This window comes from Rhamphochromis longiceps, linkage group LG9, assembly GCF_057381845.1.
Source record: "Rhamphochromis longiceps isolate RC_006_pf linkage group LG9, R_longiceps_female_GT1.1, whole genome shotgun sequence".
Taxonomy (NCBI): Eukaryota; Metazoa; Chordata; class Actinopteri; order Cichliformes; family Cichlidae; genus Rhamphochromis; species Rhamphochromis longiceps.
The window spans coordinates 23,614,847-23,635,546 of NC_140565.1; the positions used below are offsets into that span (position 1 = coordinate 23,614,847).

Consider the following 20,700-nt stretch of genomic DNA (forward strand, 5'->3'; position numbering starts at 1 on the left):
CCCATATGACGATCCGTAGAAACACCAGCGCTTTACGGATGAAATCGCTACACGAAGGGCAGAGCAGAGGAGTGAGAGGAACGAGTCCCGCGGAAACTACACATACTTTTAATACCAGACCAGACAACGCGGATGTGAGTCTCTCACTCCAGTCTGGACGAGGACGACCGTTCATTTCAGAGTAACGTGAAAAGGCGAAGCGGCGACGATGCTGACTTCTGCCTCCCAGCGTCGGTCTGCAGCAGCTTCCTTGCAGCAGGGAGAGAAGAAAATCCGTGTTTACGACCTCCGCTTAGAAACGGAGGCGAAAACCTGCAAGCCGTTTGAAATTGCTGGTTGGGACTTCAACGACTTTCTCCAAGCTCTGCACAAGGTAATGTCTGCTACCTTGATTTGAGGTCAAGCTATAAGGGCGAGGTCAGAAAGTTCTTACATACATTTTCATGGCACTTAGAGCCCAAATGATTGGTTGGCCTACTGCCAGTGTATCAGCCAGCACCATCTTATCATAGGTGTATGCATATGAAGGAATTAATGTCGGTAAAAAGATGGATTTGGAAACATTGTCACCGGTTTGTCCATCATAAAGACGAGACCGTTATAATTTAGCTGTAAAAAGATCCTCTCCTGTGGAATTCATTGCTGAAACAAAGCGTGTAAACACATACAACATACCTGTAGAGCGTGTAAACAGCCACAAAATGACCCGATTTATGATGCTTTAGAACTGGAGTGCAAGTGTCCTGCAAGGTAGTTCTGTTATTCTGTCCGCAGAATTAAGACTGCAGGCTAGAATAATAGAAACACTTCTCTGTGTAATGTTGTGCAGAAGCAGAACTGTTCTTTGTAGATGATATTAGTGTCAGATTTTAGGAGGTAGCCAAAGAACATCTGTTATTGGTGCAGTGGTTCATATTCTGTATGTAGAAAACCGAAATAGAAACTGATTTTGGTACCTGCCACAGGGGGTTTGGCCTTCCTCCAAAGGGACATGAGAACTCTGATTTTCAAAGACTTTTAACTAGATCCCCACTGATATTTCACACTGATACCAATACTGGTGATCTAAAAATCCGATATTCCAGTGTGTCAGTGTGTATTCTGCTGTTTTGTTTTGTTTTCCAAATAAACGAAAGGGAAGCTAAAGTGCCCTCTGGTGGAAAGCAAATTACGCAATGTAAACATGTTTGAACATGATTGAAGGGTGCTTCTTTACTTTTTAATTTTCATTATCAGCTGTCAATTTTAAACCAGGAAAAACTATGAAAATTATATACAGTAAGTAAGAGTTATGTTCATAGGAGCCCTTTGTTTCAGTAACAAACACATCTGCAACATGTTTGCAAACTTATTTGGATGTTAGTATTACTGGCAGACACTACTGAGAGTGCTGTAAGTAGGGATGGGTATCGTTTAGGTTTTATCCGATACCAGTACCAAACCGGTACTTTTGAAACGGTGCCGGTGCTTAAACGGTGCTCGAACCGGTGCTTAAAGAATGGAGAACACAAAATTGGTCCAAAAACCTCTCATGTTCAGCTGTTTTTTTGTAAAAAGATAACAATGTTAGCCTTTTCTGCAGCTATAGGGGATTTATGGCATCACTCTTGGCTGGAAGCAGTGCTTAATCAATGGAAAACACAAACTTTGTCCAAAAACCTCTCATGTTTAGCTGTTTTCCACTTTTTCTTTGGTCATTTTAGCTTTTTTGGCCAGGGTGAAGGGAGTATCTGCCATCAAACAAGAAGACAGCCTCATGTAACTATGATGCCTGTTTGCTAGTTCCCCTTACATGCATTAATGTAATAACGTGGTTAGCCTACTCAACGTAAATCACACACGGACAACATTAAGCTACTCACACAGAGAAGAACGGCTGCTGCTGCATCATCATCCGTCATCATTTCTGCTACACTGGCAGGCTTCGGGTTTTTGGGGGATGTTGGGATAACTCTGGGTCCGATAACAGGCAACCCACCCGCAGTAGATGTGCTCGGTGTGAGGTCTCGCAGCAAGCTATCAAATACGGCGCATTTCTCGGCTTTTAACAAAATGCTATACGTCGCCAGATGTTTCATCAGACTCGAGGAGTTACCTCCTTTGCACAGTATCACCTTAAAACACTTGTTGCAGGCTGCTGAGTTTGCATCTTTTGCTGTGAAGTACAGCCAGACTTTGACCGCTTCGCCTTGGGTATTTTTAATCTGTAGCTCTGCTCTAAAAGAACATACGTACCTGGGCCCGCCTACTATGCTTGCAAAGGTAAAATGATTGGCTGGAATCCAAAGTGTGTGACATTTCAGGGAAAAAAAGCACCGAAATGAAGCACCGAAATGTGCGCTGCTTTTCGGTCTGGTTACTACCATTTATGTTATGGCACCGGATACCGGTACCCATCCCTAGCTGTAAGCGGTGCAGTCTGTGCCACTGTGCTGGCGAATTTATGCCAAGAATCTTTATCTGAATTGATTTTCATTTTTAATAATACATTTTTGGATATTAGATAGATATGCATCCGTGATAGGTCAGTATTCATTGGTAATGAGTGAGGCATTACATATTTGAGATGCAACAGAGGCTTGTCCAGTGTTTTCTTAGGTATGATTGTAAGTGAGGTGTTGACATCCACATGCAGGAAGAGGGCTACCTATATCACGAAGGACCAAACTCATCCAGCACACTCATTCTTTGCTGCTCTCCTCTCAGGCAGGAGGCTGAGGAGCATTAAATGCAAAACTACCAGACTGAGAAACAGCGTCGTTCCAGAAGCTGTGAAACTTCTCAATGCATAAACAGACAAGAACTGTTATACTACCGATACTTTACTGACACCGTCACTTTATCAATGCTAGTCATCATGGCCTCTTGCTGCTAAAATATTTATACCTATATTTCTATATCTATACTCCATACTGGTACTCAGGTTGTTGCACTCTATTTATATTATATTATTTTATTACTTGTTATTTGTTATTTCTGGGGGTTTTTTTGTGTTTCTTTGTTATTTTGTTTCTTTTCACTTCTATGGATAACCGGGACCATGTGCACATAATTTCATTCCACCTCATGTAAACATGTGATGCGAATAACAATAAAGCTTCCTTGATCCTTGATCCTTCATCCTTGACATGGTTTACCCAGCATAATGATTAATGATGATGAAGTGACCTGAAAGATAGGATCATGGCCAAACTTGAAACCTGGACCCCCTGTAGCCGGTTACCAAGATTACGTGAAGTACCCTCAGAAGGTCTGCTAGATGATGTTAATGCAGCACTACGGACAATACCTACAACCACGATTACCGACACTAACAAGCTGATCTACAATACGGCAGCAGTGATCAGTGAGATGCTTGGCTACAAGTTGAACAGCCACAAGGGGCAGTATTCTCCATGGAGAAGGAGGCTAGAGGCTAAGATCAAGGTAGCACGGAGGGAAGTTAGCCAACTATCGGAGTTGCTGAAAGGCGCGATGAGGAAGGTGCCTAAGAAGTACAGGAAGCTGTCCATACCTGAGACCTTGGAAACTGCCAAGCAACGACTCACAGCCTTGGCCAGCCGCTTGAGGAGGTACACCAGAGAGATAGAAGGCAAGAGAATAAACCAGCTGTTCTCCACGGAACCAGCCAAGGTGTACTCTCAGTGGCAGGGGAACAATATGAGAACAGCACCACCAAGGCTGGAGGCAGAACAATACAATAACCTGCCTCAGCACCACGTGGAAGCTCCTGTCAGGTATCATAGCGGCTAAGATGAACAGGCACATGGGTCAATACATGAGCGGGCCACAGAAAGGGATGGGCAAGAATACCAGAGGCGCAAAACACCAGCTACTGGCAGACCAAGCAGTCAGCCGAGACTGCAGGACCAGACTGACCAACCTGTGCACTGCCTGGATTGATTGCAAGAAACCCTATGACTCGATGCCCCACACCTGGATCCTGGAATGCCTAGAACTATATAAGATCAACAGGACCCTGAGAGCCTTCATCAGGAACTCAATGGGGATGTGGCGGTCAACACTGGAGGCCAACCTCAAGCCCATAGCACAAGTCACCATCAAGTGCGGGATCTACTAAGGAGATGCTCTGTCCCCACTGCTGTTGTGCATAGGCCTGAACCCCCTCAGTGAGATAATTGACAAGACTGGCTACGGATACCGACTATGGAATGGAGCAGTTGTCAGCCACCTCCTGTACACGGATGACATCAAGCTGTATGCCAAGAGTGAACGAGACATCGATTCACTGATCCACACTACCAGGATATACAGCAGTGACATCGGAATGTCGTTCGGGCTGGAGAAGTGTAGTCGGATGGTAACAAAGAGAGGGAAGGTAGTCAGAACTGAGGGGATTGAACTACCAGAAGGCAACATTGCAGACATAGAGGACAGTTACAAGTACCTGGGGATCCCGCAGGCGAATGGGAACCATGAAGAGGCCGCTAGGAAAGCTGCAACCACCAAGTACCTGCAGAGGGTCAGGCAAATCCTGAGGGGTCAGCTGAATGGTAAGAACAAGATCCGGGCCATCAACACCTACGTAGTATCGATGTAGCGGTTCCGAATGACAGCAACATCAGGAAGAAGGAACACGACAAGCTCGAGAAATACCAAGGGCTCAGAGAAGAGCTCGAGAAGATGTGGAGGGTGAAGGTGGCGGTGGTCCCAGTGGTAATCGGAGCACTAGGTGCAGTGACTTCCAAGCTAGGCGAGTGGCTCTAGCAGATCCCGAGAACAACAGCGGAGATCTCTTTCCAGAAGAGCGCAGTCCTAGGAATAGCTAAGATACTTGCGCAGGACCCTCAAGCTCCCAGGCCTCTGATAGAGGACCCAAGCTTGAAGGATTGACCGATTTTTTTTTTTTTTTTTTTTTTTTTGGTTGTTTTTTTTTACTGTACATAGTTTTTATTTCAATTTGTATTTTTCTAATATATCTCTACTTCTTTTTTTTCCCCTGTCCCTTGTGTTGCTGTAACAAATGAGTTTCTCCAGCGTTGGATTTAATAAAATCTATGTCTAAAACGACTCACTAACCATTACTACATCTTTACTGTTACAGGTATTTGGAATCCCTTCATTTGAGACATTTGTGGTGGCAACGACTGACAGAATTGTTCTCGATTTTGACAGATTTAGTAAGTAAATCTATCAGATATTGATGAGTGTTTTGAGCTTAAGTGAAATATCAAGATGAACCTGCTTTTCTTCTAATGGAATTCCACTGAATAATTTTTAATTATTCTAGAGGAACTCCAGGATGGTAGCACCCTTTACTTGTTGCAAGACGAGCACCAGGTTCTGCCTACGGCAACGGTGGAAAACATATCGTTTACGCCCCACTATGATACGCTGATAAAGGGTGGCACTTATGAGTACTATGCTAGTGAGAACAAGGAGTCATTAGGTAAGTGCTAAAACGATCATGGTCGTGTACTTGGGATGATCACAGATTAGCCTTTTGCGATCTGTTTGTTTCTCGCTGCTTATCTTTTTTTTTTTTTTTTTTCCTTTTCTTCTCCTCCAGCCTATCCACTTGCCGAGCTCATCGACAACTCTCTTTCAGCCACAGCTAAAAACACAGGAACGAGGATAATAGAGATAAGGATGGTTGGTTCTGAAACTGCAAATACATGATTATTGAATACTGGATTAATGTCACATATACAGAGGAGCGCTAACTCAGTATTTGTATCTGTTTAACAGCAGTTTGATGAAAGTCTTGGGAAACCTGCTGTCATTGTCCTGGACAATGGACGTGGCATGACTACAAAGCAGCTCAATAAATGGGCAGTTTACAGACACTCCAAATTTACAAAAGAAACCGGCAGTTTTGCAAGGTTGGTTTGTTTTATTTTAAATTCCAAAATTACAGTAGTGTGGTGCTTTCCAGCTCTTTATTCAAAAGTAGTTCCAAAAGTTGGGACACTGTTTAAAAAAACAAAAAAAAAACCCCCAAAACAAATACATAAAAGTAGAATGAAGTTTGCAAATCACATAAATCTCGTGTTTAATTGAAAATAGTAAAAAGAGTATAAATCCAGAAATGCTGCTGGCTTCTTGTGGCATGAGCTCATTTAAGAGTGGAGTAGTGAAGTGGAAAACCGTCCTGCAATCTGATTTATCAAAAATTTAAATGTGGAAATCTTGAACGCTGTGTCCTCTGGACTCCAGCTTCTTATCACCTCAAAATCTGTGAAGGCACCCTTGATGCTGAATGACATTTTGAAGTTTGGGAGCAACATGGGCAAAATCCAGCAGATGGCTTTCTTACCGAAGTTTTGCTTAAAAACAAGCACAAACCACATTCTGCCCATATTACACCAACATGCCTCTGTAGTAGAGTCTGGGTGCTTAAGGGGCCTCTGATGCAGACCACTTTGGTTTGTGGTGAACCTTTGGCTCACCACAAACCAAAAATATCATAAAGGAGGCCAACTGAAATCCTGTCTGAGGCAAGAATATGAAAACATTTCACGTGCTGCTAAAAGAAAAGAAATGTGAAATGGTGGGGATGCATTCGCCTCTTTTGAATTAAACCTAGTATTTAAATCATTTAGCATTTTTGTTTTTTCTTCTTCTGAACATCTATCTTAATTTAAAAAAGGCACAAATTAAGCCATGCATTTATATTTCTCTTTTCTACAGAAGAGAAGAAGACTACGTCCGCCCTGATCCTGTACCTCGAAGTCTTAATAGTGATATATCGTACTTTGGAGTTGGAGGAAAACAAGCTGTTTTCCACTTTGGAAATGTAGTCAGAGTAAGTCTGTGTGGAAACTCAGTGAAACACTTCATAGAATATCTAAAACCCAAATTATAAAATATAATAAATGTAACTTAACTTTGTTTCCTTTATTGCGGACTGAGTTTGAAAATTAGATGTGTGGTTTTTAGATGGGCATTTCTTGGTATTTTGTCAATTAAGTACATATGTTTGTTTTGTTTCATAAATTACTAGATGATTAGCAAGCCAGTGGGGTTACCAGATGTTCATGAGTTGGTTCTATCAGAAGAAGAATTTGAAAGAAAGGAAAAGAACAAAGAGGATATTTATAGCACCACCATCCTAAACAGGAAGGTGAGTCTACTTAAAGATGTTGTTAAAAGATGTGCTAAAGATTTTGATGATTTTTGGATTGTGGTGTGCTCTCTCCCTGCGTCAACACCATCTCTGAGTGATGTTTAATCTTCCCGCTACAGCCTGGCGACTTTTCACACGTGAGTGAAGATGAGCGCTTCCTTCGTACCATCATCGATGAGGAACGTGGGAAGGAAAGCTTCACGGCCGTAGTTATTACAGGACTCAAGGAAAAGCATATCTCCTTCCTGAAACAGAATTTTGATGCATGGACCAGACATCTAGCGTGAGCTCACTCATCCACATCATATCTTAAAGACGGTGCATCCGGAAAGTTTTCGTAACACTTCACTTGTTCCACTTTTTGACAAAGTAAAAAAAAAAAAAAGTGAGAAAAATGTTTTAAATTCTTGGAAATGTACATAAGTATCCACAGCCTTTGCTCAATATTATGCTGAAGCACGTTTGGCAGCAATTACAGCCTCAAGTCTTTTTGAGTGTGATGGTACAACCATGTCACAGATATTTTGGGACAGTCTGTCCCATTCTTCTTTGCAGGTTGGATAGGGAACGTTGCTGCACAGACATTTTCAGATCTTCCCAGACATGTTCATTTGGGTTTAAATCTGATCTCTGACACTGAAAGACATTCACTGAGAATTCACCAACATTCGCAAACCCTGACTAGTCTTCCAGCTCCTGCTGCCAAAAAACATCCCCACAGCATGATGCTGCCACCACCATACTTTTCTGTAGGGATGGCATTGACTGGGCAATAAGTAATGTCTGGTTTCCTCCTGACATGACGCTTGGCATTGAAGGCCAAAGAGTTCAGTCTTTGTTTCATCGGTCTGATGAAACAGATCGGTGCCTCAACCTGCCTTGGAGGTCTGCAGACAATTCCTTGTGCTTTGTGGTTTGGTTGGTCCTCTGAGATACACTGTCAAGTATGGGACCTTATATAGACTTGTGTGTGCCTTTCCAAATCATGTCCAGTCAACTGAATTTACCACAGGTGGACTCCACTCAAGCTGCAGAAACATCTGATAGATGATCAGTGGAAACAGGATGCGCCTGAGCTCAATTTTGAGTGTTATGGCAAAGGCTGGGAATACTTATGTACATGTGATATTTTTTATTTTTACACCTCCAATTTTTTGTTGTTTTAATTGCATTCTTTTTCTGTTTTTTAATTTATTTTATTTTATTCCTCCTTTTGTTTCATCCTTTTTATCTTGCAATATTCCCGTTTTAAGAAATTCACCTTTTAACAATTGAAGGCTGCCCTGACACAATCATTTCCAAACTGCTTTTGGATTAAACTCTGTTAACTGCATTTGTCCTACTTTCAGACACATATATCACTATTACATTCATGGAGTCAATGGAAATGACCTGAAACAAGGCTCTAAAAAGACAGCTCAACAACCTACGATTGACATTCAGGTGAGGCTTCAGATAAATGTAGACTTTTACAAAATACTGTATGTTATTTAAATTTTTGTATGTTTTGGCTAACTTTACCATTTTACTCGTTTACAGATCACTTTACGCGAAAAACCAAACAAATGTCCCCGTGTGCTGAACCTGAGGGAAGTTGACGATGACATGCAAACTTTGTACATTAACTCTGCTGCGGACACCTTTGAGTTCAAGGCCTCCTCTGGACCGGGTGGTGGCACAGTGGAGGGAGTGCTGCGTTATCATCCATTCCTCTATGATAGGGAGACTTATCCTAAATATCCTGAAGATCCTGAAGATCCTAAAGATCCTAAAGATCCCAAAGATACATGTTCTGCAAATGGTATTCATACTGTTAACATATTTAATACATTCATGGATTTTATAGTTTGACATATTTTGAAGTTGTGTTTTTTTGTTTGTTTGTTTTTTTCGTTGCTTTTGTTTATGTTGTTTTTTGGGGGGTAATTTTCTTTAGCAGCGTCTTCTGAAAATGACAATTTAGAAAATGAGCCTGGACTCGTGACTCAGGAAGAAAGGAAGATCTTTGAGTGTTTCTGGAATGGACGGCTCATACCTGGCACCAAAGTGGCTGAGTAATTACACTCATTTCATACTTATATTCACAAAAACTAATGTCCCATTTTAGTCTAAAATAGTAGGCTTTACCTTTAGTTACTTTTCACTTCAGAGTTTAACATAACGGCTAGGAGTCAGCAGAGAAAATTGATTCCACTATCATATATAGGTCCCTGTCATGCTGTGATGTTGGATACGGTTTAACTCCACATAGGAACCTATCTGTGGATAGTGTCAGTGGAAAAATGGGGAAACAAAGCCTGTAATCTTTTATCATATCGACCTTTGCAGTCTTCACGAATGCCAAAAGTGATGCAACTTTTTTCTGTGGCTAGTCGTTCACTTCACTTCACGTTCAGTTTTTTCGTAACTTTACACAATTGGTGCAAACGGTGTGGCCGGGTTGAAAACACACATGTATGCTTTTGTTTGTTTTTACCACTGTTTCAGTGATATGTCAGTGCAGAAGCTCAGATATTCCCAAACTATACAGATTAAAGAGATGCAACAGCTCAAAAAGATGAGACTTTTGGAAGAAAACAAAAGCAACTGATATGGAGGTTTTCTCTGCGTGGCAGTACCTGTCATTCAGTGTTTTAGATGATGACGGCTCTGTGATGTCACTGTTTGCACGCCATACATTCAATGCTTTGAACATAATGGGCCCTTAAGACCCCCGCAGACTTGCCCTGTTTTTGAGGGAAGGATTTGCCTTTATTGATTATTTTTCTTTTGAATTTCCGCGGTTTGAATTGCTGTGTTGGTGATTGTGTATTTAACAGATAGCACATAATCTGCTATTCATGTGTTGTTATAATATTCTCAGACTTGATTGAGTTTTACTGATGGCATATTATGGTTATCACTAACATTGACTGGCTACACCTATGTTGAAAGATGACCTCTCACTAAGTGGACCGAGTTAAAAAAAAAATTCATTTAGGTATAGAGCTGAATATGTGTAAAGATGTATAACAGGTCAGAAAATAAAAGATTGTATTTAAAACTGACTTTCAGCTAACAGAGAATATTTTGCTAGCAGCATGCTTCATGTTATTAACCTGATATTACTAAACGGAACTGAATCTTTGAACAAACAGAATAACCCTAGACTTTTCTGAGAGTTCAGACTGACAGCGCTGTCAGCATCGCTTTAAACTGTGCTTCCAAAAAATGAGAGAGAGCTAGGTTAACCTTTTCCCCTTGCCACTCACATTGTATTTGTCATATTCTATAGTGGTAAAAAATTACTTTAATATCCTTTCCTTCTTGTGTCTTGCTCCATTTGTTACAGGTTTGACTGGTGTTCTCGTAAAAATAACAGCAGAACAACAGCAGATATACCCCCGGAGTGTTACCGTCGGCTTTCAGGAGTGCTTTTCACTGATGACAATTTCCAGGTCACCACAAACAAGATGACCTTCATGGACCTTGAGCTGAAACTGAAGAACAATCAAACTATCTTCTCACTGGTTCTGAACGGACAGGTGACCGTCTCCATTTCTCACTGGCTCTTTCACAATCAGAACTCCAGCACCACATTCAGTCCCTTGAGCGGATATATATTATGATTGATAAAGGATTGAAATGGATCTGATTTATTATGAGAATTGTTAACAGGAAGAGAAGAGTTCTACGGTTACTTTATCAGTCAGCCTCAACATTAAAACCACCTTGTTCATTTTGTACAGAGCAGTTTACAAAGTAGGACTGAAGCATACAATGTCTTGTCCTCATTTATAGCAGATCACATCCTGAGCTACAGAATGAGTACTTCCAATGTATGGAATTGCCTACGGCACATGCACTCAGGCGGAGACTATGTGGTCTTATTTTTATTACGCTGACCCAGCTGTGACCTGCTTTCAGGTTTAACAACATTTCCCATCACTGTTCTTAATTCTGGCAGGTGTTTATAAAATCCCATATTTTTATCAGTGTTTACTATCTTCAGCATGTTCTCTGACCTGAAGACTGTGTAGGTTCTCAGTTATCTAGGGTCCTGGTAGGGCTTGAAATGAAGACAGGACTTTTTGTGGATTTTTTATGGCTTATCCAAACGGCTTCTCTGGATATAGAACAACTGATGGAGAGTGTCCGGTAGTAAACCAAGGGCTGCTACTTTGATGGTCTATTACCGTATATAAAATATATAAAATCCAGCTGACATCCTCTCCAGTTCAAAAGAACACTTTTTAAACATGACAAAACCTGGGATACAACGGCGCACATCATACACACATAATATTCAGCTTAGGTTGATATCCAAACCTTAATTCTAATATATATATATGTTGTCTAGAATTAAAGATCTTTTAGTGCTAACCTATGTAATATTCCAGTGTTTAATAAAGTGTGTTGTGCACTGAAGCTACCTTTAAGCACTCCAGTGTTAATTGTTGTCTAGTGTTTTGCTTTGGTATAATAGAGATATTAACATAGGTCAAAGGTCAGAGTTGTTGCATTTATAAAATACTCAACATTAGATGATCTTCTCTCACCTAAACAACTTAAAATAAAGTGCTGTGATTAATAAAAATGTGCATGAGCTGCTGTACCCGAACCTTTACCTGACATACTGTATGTCGACACACAAAAGCAAGTGTAACAGATTTATACGACAAATCAAACGATCGGTATGTTTATATATTAACACAATTTGGACCCTTTTTGCTTTTTCATTCATCTCCATAATTTTTCTCAAGCGCTTTCATCTTTTGCTCATACCGAGGCTGCTGGCATATTCTGAGCTGTGGATAGCTTTAGCTTTAGCCACTTCTTTTATGTTAGTTTAAAATGTCCACATTCAGCTGAGTGAGGGAGATTAAAGTGTTAGACTAAGTTTGTTATTACAAATGTTCTCATGGTGGTCCCCCTGTCAATTTGTGTCACTCACAATGAAGCACGTCCATCCTAACAGCACATTAGTGTGTGTGTGTGTGTGTGTGTGTGTGTGTGTGTGTGTGTGTGTGTGTGTGTGTGTGTGTGTGTGTGCGCGTGCGTGTGCATGTGTCGGGTGGGGAGCATTGTGCTACATGTAGAGGTGGGAGGAGAGAAAGAGAAAGGCAGGTCAAACAATAGAGGAATGTTGTGTATATGTACATGTTATAATTATATAATACTGTAAAAAGAATGTGGTCTAAATGTATTACAGTAAACTTGTGTGGGAATCACTGAAACAACATTAAAAGAAAAATTATGTTAATGTGCTGGTAGGAGGGCAAAAGGTGTTTCAAATGCTTTCCAACTTTTTGGTAAGGGAACATGCTGATGTGATATATACCAGCTCTCTCAAACCATTTAAAAATTAACTGAGCTTTTTTTATATCAGGGTCAAGAGGTTTGCAGAGCAGGTGATCAAAGAGGGAAGAAAGGAAGCAGAGATGAGGAGAGAGAGAGAGGAGGCAAAAGAGGAGGTGCAGAGGAGAGTGAAGGTGGTGATAGAGGAGGTGCAGCAAGTGAAAAAGGAGAGACAGGAGAAGGCGACAGAGGAGGTGTAGTACTTGGGCAAGAGAAAGGAGGTGACAGTGGGTCAGATGACCAAAGAGAGGGGGATAAAGCACAGAGAAAGGCTGCACAGGAGGCACAGATTTCCAGGTAACAGGCATAAAAAAACAAAAATAACTGTGCATGCAAGCACACACTTTCAGAGCACTGAACTGATTTGTATCTGGTTCGTGTGGTTTACTCACAGAGAGTCATATGGTGAGGGCAACAGTCGGGCAACTGGGCAGGTGAGAATCCAAGGATATATTAATAGAGTTTTTTAAAATTTAACAATGTCAAAAATGTTGTTAATATGTGCAATACAATCATTTAATATATAGTTATTTCAGAGTGCAGAAGCGAGCTAAATGTGTGTTGTCGTTTCAACAAAAATGCTTCACAACTTTCCCCTGGTTGCATTACAGTGCCACTTTACAAAGGGTGCAGTGTTTTCACTGTTCCAAAGTTTATTCAAATCACTCAAGATTAGCAAACAACTGTGTTATAACCTCAGGATAATGATGCTTGGAAACTAAGAGCCCTAATCAGGACGTTTAATTGACCACTTTCTGAGACGTCAACAGTTAGCCACAACACACACAGGAACTTGTTTTCTACATAACATTCTGACGGGAAAACCCTGAAAAACAAAGTGTGACCCTGCCTTTGTTAGTGTAGGCTTTAGAGATTGGAAAAAGGCTATGTTCAGGGTTCTCAGGACAATGAAAAAGTCAGTTACATATCCAGGCCATGAACACCTATACTCAAAAAACTTCACAGCCTTCTTCAGCTGTTGGCAGACAACAGGAGGAAGCAAGGCATGGATTATTGAAGACTGTAGGCTCCATCAAATACTTGGCTTGGCAAAGTTTAGCTCTATGAGGTCATGTGTATAGTTGTTGGTGTAGTTTATTGATGTCAATACAGTGATGTAAATGATTGAATGTATATACATAAAAAAGCAGAATCACCATGTGGTATTTTTACCATCTGGCAATACAGCAGTGGAGAGCTGACAAGCAAAAATGCTGGTGGTCCTCTGGCATTTAAAACAAATTCCCCCCCCCCCTAATGTTCAGCACAAAGTTAAACCCGTGTGTGTGTGCCAGAGAGAGACTGTGTCCCACTATTTGCTTTAACCACTGTGTGTGTGTGTGTGTGTGTGTGTGTGTGTGTGTGTGTGTGTGTGTGTGTGTGTGTGTGTTGCACATGCATGAAATTAAGCAGCTCATGACTGGACATATGGTGTGTCGCCAATATTAGTATTAATGATGAGTGACTGTTGGATACATTCTGTCTACCTGTTAGTAACAGAACACCGCGAGGTAACATATTTAACATGTCCTGTTTTCAGGTCTTTGTTTTTGCCTGCTTTTCTCTGCTAAACATTTTCTTTCCGTTTCAACAGAAATCGTCAAGAGGTAACATCCAGAAGGAGTTCACACAATGGCTTCGAAACTGTAATGAAAAGTTCGACAAGCAAATCAAGTTTGTGGGCTTCAATGAGATTAAAACACGGACAGATGTGTCTCTTAAGAAAATGCAGCATCCGTGGGCAGTCTTCTCCGCCATCGAGTGGGGAGGCAGGACATACAAAACAGGCCAACTTGTGAGCATTTATTGGTTTTTGTCTACTTAAATGTAATTTCTTATTGTTCCCTCTTCTACATTCATTCTGATCTCTTTATGCTTCCTCATACAGGTGAAGACGCACAATACAAATCCCATTCTGTACGGTAAAGTGGTTCAATTTTTGCTGCATGGAAATTTCGATGGAGACGTCTATGCCACGGGAGGACAGGTGGAAGTGTCTCGAGTAAGAAGGCAATTATGAAACTTTGATTTGAGAAACTGATCGAACATCAATTCCAAAACTGGAAAATGTCGCATTAAAAGGTTTTAAGAATAATATCAGTGATAAAAAATTGTGTGATAAAATTTCTTTGTGTCTATGTTATAAAGGGCAAAAAACAACAGCGAAAAAGTAAATAAAATCTATTGACAGTCATCTGAATCACTATTAAAACATCAGTTTTTTGTTGGGGGGGGTTTAATTTTCCATATTATTTCAGTAAATTCACTTATATAAATCCCTTTTTTTTTCTTTGTTCTTTTATTGAGTTTACTGATTTAAGAAAAATCTCTTCCCAGGAGCCCAAAGCACTTTGGGACATGAACAAGATCGTTCCCATTTCCAAGATCGACAAGACAGCCACTGATGAAACCATCAAGAAAACTATCGACAGTGACTCTGAGAAGTGAGTGAGCAGTTAGGGAGACATTTTTTTCTACACAAACTGCTCCTCTCTAATATTCACTTTTTGTTTGTGATGTAGATGCTCTGTTTCCTGGGTTGCTTTATTTTTTGCAAATCTTTCTCCTCATTCTGACTCAAAAATTAGACTTTCAGTTCAGGTGAATGACATGTGTTTGTTTCAGGCTTCCAGATAAGCTGAATGTGGAATGGCCCAATGGTAACCCCTTGCAAAATAATGCCATTCTTTCTGCTGGGACTACTTTAGGTAAGATCTTGCAGTGTTTGCATACCACAGCACTTCATATGTTATGAAAAACAAACAAACAGATAATTTGTTTGCATCAAACAGTGGTGTTCAAAAAAAGTCTTCCCCCATTCCTGTCCCGTATAGCTCAAAGCTCATTCCTCACATTTTGTCTGATGTGTCGTTTCAGGGCCTCTTAAAATTGACATCCTGAACAAGAGGGGAGAGAAATTATCTCGGATGTCCTCAGTGGGCCAGGGAAAAGGGACAAAACTGTGTGTTAAGCTCACGTTACTCCATCATGGTAAGTGTTTGATTACAGATTTGATATCCTATTGATATGTTTTCTTTTCATGATAACTTAATTAATAGGTGGTTAATTAAAAAAATGTGGAAAAAGTCTTTCTGCTGTTTATAACAAAGTTTCCAAGACTACAATTTATTGACATAACCCTGGGGAGTTGGTTTTTAAAAGCCTTAACTTGAGCTATATGGTGATTGCAATTTATCAGCTATTTTATTTATCAGCTAATGCTGGGAAATTCAGTTATCAAAGTGCTGTATGTGTGCAGGTAGGAGCTAATTGGTGATAACAAAGATGCAGATTTTTCGGACTATAAGGCGCACTTCAAATCCTTTAATTTTCTCAAAAATCGACAGTGTGCCTTATGTATGAATTCTGGTTGTGTTTACTGACCTCGAACCGATTTTATGTAGTACGCGGCGCGCAGAAATCTGTCAAAACATGTTTTACTACAACTTTGATACGCTACGAAGCCGCACTGCTTGATGGATTATCGGAGCATTATGGCTACCGTTGTCAGGAGCCTCGCGGAGTAATCTGGGTCCAAAACTCCATCCACTTCAGATCCCAAAGTCAAACAAACACTGCGGCATCACTGAGATTTAAAAACGGTCTAAATTCTTTCATCTTTAATAAAATTATCAGCGTTGCTGCTTTACCAGGTGTAACAATTAAGTTTAACATCCAGGCATCCATGAAAACAGAATTTATTAAATTTACCGGAGTCAAGTTCAAGTTCAAATTTTATTCGCCACATGCAGTGGCAGGTTGCCCTGCAGTGGAATGAACCCGCCCCTGACCTTACACACACAACACAGCCATCACATGGGGATACAAGTCAGACAACGGTTGCATTACAGAAAAAACACTGAAATGTACACTACAATGGGAAAGTACAAGAGGAAAAAAAGAGACCTCTACTCATGCTGGGCTATGGAGGACAGCATGAGAACAGGAAACAAAAAAACTCCTCTGCACAGAAAGTACATAAATGTCCACAGCACAACATTATAGAGCACGTGACCAGCAACAGGGTTGGGTAGGGGATGAGGAGTAATCCCAGGCAACACAGCAGCCATCCTGCCACTGCGCGGGCCCAGACCCGCCTCGTGTTCCCAGGAGGCAACAAGCATCGAAGGCATTGGAAGGGGAGGGGCGATATGTGAGTGCTTATCAGTGTAAGTGTATGTGTGTGCGTGTCCAGAGTTCAGCTGAGACAGTGTCCTTCACCCTATCAGGCTAAGTAAACAGTCTAGCGGCCAACCCAGGTGGCCTTGCATAGAGTGGGAAGAACAGTCAACACACAGTCATTATCAGGGAGTTTTTGTTCGGCTCCAGCCTTGAGCCCACAGCTGGCGCTGAGGGGGTATCTGCATTATGATGTTGATGTTATTGATTTTTCTTTTATGCGAGCAGCTCATGAGAATTTCAAAGCTGTTCTTTAACACTCCGACACTGGTCTCTCAATCTCCCATTGGAGAGCCGCGAGCTTCTCCATGATGTTATTAACCTTCAGTTCCGTGGTGTTGTCATTCTTGTGCTCAGAGAGCCGATTCTGAGAACTCACGACTGCAGTGAGCTGTTCCACGATGTAATCCAACTTTCGCTCAGAGGTCTTATTCTGAGCAGACCTCACCTTTATGTAACCCAATATACGCTCAGAGGTGTTATTCTGAGTATTCACGGCAGCTGTAAGCTCCTCCAAGGTCTTAACCATGCTGCACTCAGTGAGCCCATTCTGAGAAGTCGCGCCTCGTCCCATCGTTTCAATCCCAGCGGGCAGCCTTGGGGGGGGGGGGGGGGGTTTGAACAGCCGGTTCCGCTTTCTTAATTCTCCGATAAACCAGGGCCAAGCCAGCTCCGATCAGCAAGAACCCTGTTATCATGGTTCCGAATAGGTAGATATCTTCAGCGTCCTCGATCGACAGTCCCGCCAGGCACACGACCCTCCATTTCTGCCACCCATCCATCGTGTATCCGGCAGGGAAAGTCCCTCCAGAGCACTCGGGCTCTCCCGAGCCCAGACTTCTCGTTGAGAAAAGGGTGTCAATAGCATTCAGAGACCAGTTGATCAAATCTAGAATTCTCTTTTAGGTTTAGAGAACAGACTGTGAGAGAGTGTTCCAGGGAAAGTAATACACACGAGACAAGACAAGGACACAAGAGGCTAAGCAGGGAAGATAAGGGGAAGGAGGAGAGGAGAAAAAGTTCGACTGCCTTTTGCCGAGAGCCAAACGAGAAGAAAGTCAGAAGTTAACTGGCGAGCTAACTTCCTGCTTCCACCTAAGCATGATATACCATGTTCTGACTGAGAGACTTATTGTAAGAAGATTTTCTACATAATACAATATAATCAAGTGTGCCTTATATTTTATGTGTTCATATATTTCAACATAACCAAGCTTATTGTTAAAGAGAACATGATGCATTCCTTACTTCAATGTGTGTGATGTCAGATAAGCATGATATACAGTGGGGCAAAAAAGTATTTAGTCAGCCATCGATTGTGCAAGTCTCCCCACCTAAAATGATGACAGAGGTCAGTAATTTGCACCAGAGGTACACTTCAACTGTGAGAGACAGAATGTGAAAAAAAAATCCATGAATCCACATGGTAGGATTTGTAAAGAATTTATTCATAAATCAGGGTGGAAAATAAGTATTTGGTCAATAACAAAAATACAACTCAATACTTTGTAACATAACCTTTGTTGGCATTAACAGAGGTCAAACGTTTACTATAGGTCTTTACCAGGTTTGCACACACAGTAGCTGGTATTTTGGCCCATTCCTCCATGCAGATCTTCTCGAGAGCAGTGATGTTTTGGGGCTGTCGCCGAGCAACACGGACTTTCAACTCCCGCCACAGATTTTCTATGGGGTTGAGGTCTGGAGACTGGCTAGGCCACTCCAGGACTTTCAAATGCTTCTTACGGAGCCACTCCTTTGTTGCCCGGGCGGTGTGTTTTGGATCATTGTCATGTTGGAAGACCCAGCCTCGTTTCTTCAAAGTTCTCACTGATGGAAGGAGGTTTTGGCTCAAAATCTCACGATACATGGCCCCATTCATTCTGTCCTTAACACGGATCAGTCGTCCTGTCCCCTTGGCAGAAAAACAGCCCCATAGCATGATGTTTCCACCCCCATGCTTCACAGTAGGTATGGTGTTCTTGGGATGCAACTCAGTATTCTTCTTCCTCCAAACACGACGAGTCGAGTTTATACCAAAAAGTTCTACTTTGGTTTCATCTGACCACATGACATTCTCCCAATCCTCTGCTGTATCATCCATGTGCTCTCTGGCAAACTTCAGACGGGCCTGGACATGCACTGGCTTCAGCAGCGGAACACGTCTGGCACTGCGGGATTTGGTGACCTTTGTTACTTTGGTCCCAGCTCTCTGCAGGTCATTCACCAGGTCCCCCCGTGTGGTTCTGGGATCTTTGCTCACCGTTCTCATGATCATTTTGACCCCACGGGATGAGATCTTGCGTGCAGCCCCAGATCGAGGGAGATTATCAGTGGTCTTGTATGTCTTCCATTTTCTGATGATTGCTCCCACAGTTGATTTTTTCACACCAAGCTGCTTGCCTATTGTAGATTCACTCTTCCCAGTCTGGTGCAGGTCTACAATACTTTTCCTGGTGTCCTTCGAAAGCTCTTTGGTCTTGGCCATGGCGGAGTTTGGAGTCTGACTGTTTGAGGCTGTGGACAGGTGTCTTTTATACAGATGATGAGTTCAAACAGGTGCCATTCATACAGGTAACGAGTGGGGGACAGAAAAGCTTCTTACAGAAGACGTTACAGGTCTGTGAGAGCCAGAGATTTTCCTTGTTTGAGGTGACCAAATACTTATTTTCCACCCTGATTTACGAATAAATTCTTTACAAATCCTACCATGTGAATTCATGGATTTTTTTTTTCACATTCTGTCTCTCACAGTTGAAGTGTACCTCTGGTGCAAATTACTGACCTCTGTCATCATTTTAAGTGGGGAAACTTGCACAATCGGTGGCTGACTAAATACTTTTTTGCCCCACTGTACTTCTGTATTGTTATATTTCAGTATGTGTGTGGGTGTGAGGTCAGATAAGCACTGAGTTAACGTCTAACCTCTCCCCGACTGCTTACAGAAGAGGAAGTACTATGTAACTTACTTTCTCCTATAAATAAAGCAAGCAAGCCTGCACTCGATGTGTGTGTCTTCCCAGAGACATTCACCCGTGCGCACGTTTTTAAAACTCTCTGAGTCGGTCTGCAGTGTCTTATTTCTCTTACTTGTGATAGAACAAATGTCTACCCCTGACACTTATAAATGGTACGGAAGTGGAGGAAGCAAGAAGAATGAACTGAGTAAAGTTTGACATATCTGACTGTTTTGTTTTGCTCAATGCGCCTTATAATCTGGTGCGCCTTATGGTCCGAAAAATACGGTACTAGTTGCCTCACAGATGGTCATGTTTTTGGTAGCGTTTGCATGGGTGTCATTTTGTCTGTAAACGAGATAGTCCAAAAAGTTTTGAATGAAATCAGATTCAACTTTGTAGGGATGTAGAGAGTGGTCATGTTAACAATTTATTTACATTAGGTCTTAAACTTAATGATTTATTTGTCAAAAATTGACCAAAAAAAGCCTCATAACTTAGAAACTATGATTCTAACAAGTGTGGTGTGTATTGTCAAAATACTAAAGATTTTAAAGATGTGTCAGAGGTCAGAGGTCAAATGCATGTCACAGCTGACTTCTAAAAGTCAAAGTGGTAATAAAACTATATTGAGCTATTTAAAACTATGTTCTTTACTGGTAGAACGTTGATTCTGTTAATCTGGACGTATTTTCAGTGGAAGAAACATTTCCTCACACATTCAAGTGACTTCTCCAACCTCATTAACACCAATACATTTGCAGTTACAGATTTAGATCTCACCATCTTACAATACTGTACAATTTATTGTACAATAAACTAAATAATGACAGTAAAGTGTCTTCAATCTTTAATTTTCAGCCCCACATGTTGCCAAAACTACCAAAAAATCTTCAAATTAAATGTGTCATAAAGTGTAAAAAGTCATAATTCTAACTTTTCAGGTTCTCGCCCTTGTTTTGCAGTTGTTCTTTTTTTCAGCCTACTTTCTCTCTGTGTTTGCTCCACCTGTTATAGAATTAAATTATTCTTATTATTTTACCTTTTTCATTTGTAGGTCAAAAGTCAGACAAAGAGCTTGCTGCTTATGTTGCCCCACATTTAGGAAATAATGGTTTCTGGTTCAAAAAAATGGGTGAG

General features: G+C 41.2%; 1 protein-coding gene across 2 annotated transcripts in view; it reads left to right on the top strand.

Annotated features, from left to right (window-relative positions):
• The first annotated feature begins 33 nt into the window (after nucleotides 1–33).
• smchd1 (structural maintenance of chromosomes flexible hinge domain containing 1) overlaps nucleotides 34–20,700 on the top strand; it is a 39,045-nt gene continuing 18,378 nt past the window's right edge. Inside the window, exons 1-18 of one of the 2 annotated variants that reach the window (XM_085418935.1) lie at nucleotides 34–373; nucleotides 5,066–5,141; nucleotides 5,252–5,410; nucleotides 5,531–5,613; nucleotides 5,710–5,843; nucleotides 6,652–6,766; nucleotides 6,965–7,084; nucleotides 7,207–7,370; nucleotides 8,437–8,530; nucleotides 8,627–8,888; nucleotides 9,027–9,141; nucleotides 10,419–10,611; nucleotides 14,019–14,219; nucleotides 14,313–14,426; nucleotides 14,762–14,868; nucleotides 15,050–15,132; nucleotides 15,302–15,415; nucleotides 20,618–20,695. In XM_085418935.1, the coding sequence (XP_085275061.1) occupies nucleotides 209–373; nucleotides 5,066–5,141; nucleotides 5,252–5,410; nucleotides 5,531–5,613; nucleotides 5,710–5,843; nucleotides 6,652–6,766; nucleotides 6,965–7,084; nucleotides 7,207–7,370; nucleotides 8,437–8,530; nucleotides 8,627–8,888; nucleotides 9,027–9,141; nucleotides 10,419–10,611; nucleotides 14,019–14,219; nucleotides 14,313–14,426; nucleotides 14,762–14,868; nucleotides 15,050–15,132; nucleotides 15,302–15,415; nucleotides 20,618–20,695 (2,377 nt within the window). In that variant the 5' untranslated portion in view covers nucleotides 34–208. Of the gene's footprint in view, nucleotides 374–5,065; nucleotides 5,142–5,251; nucleotides 5,411–5,530; nucleotides 5,614–5,709; nucleotides 5,844–6,651; nucleotides 6,767–6,964; nucleotides 7,085–7,206; nucleotides 7,371–8,436; nucleotides 8,531–8,626; nucleotides 8,889–9,023; nucleotides 9,142–10,418; nucleotides 10,612–14,018; nucleotides 14,220–14,312; nucleotides 14,427–14,761; nucleotides 14,869–15,049; nucleotides 15,133–15,301; nucleotides 15,416–20,617; nucleotides 20,696–20,700 lie in introns of both variants that reach the window. The other variant, XM_085418934.1, reaches the window with a different exon arrangement.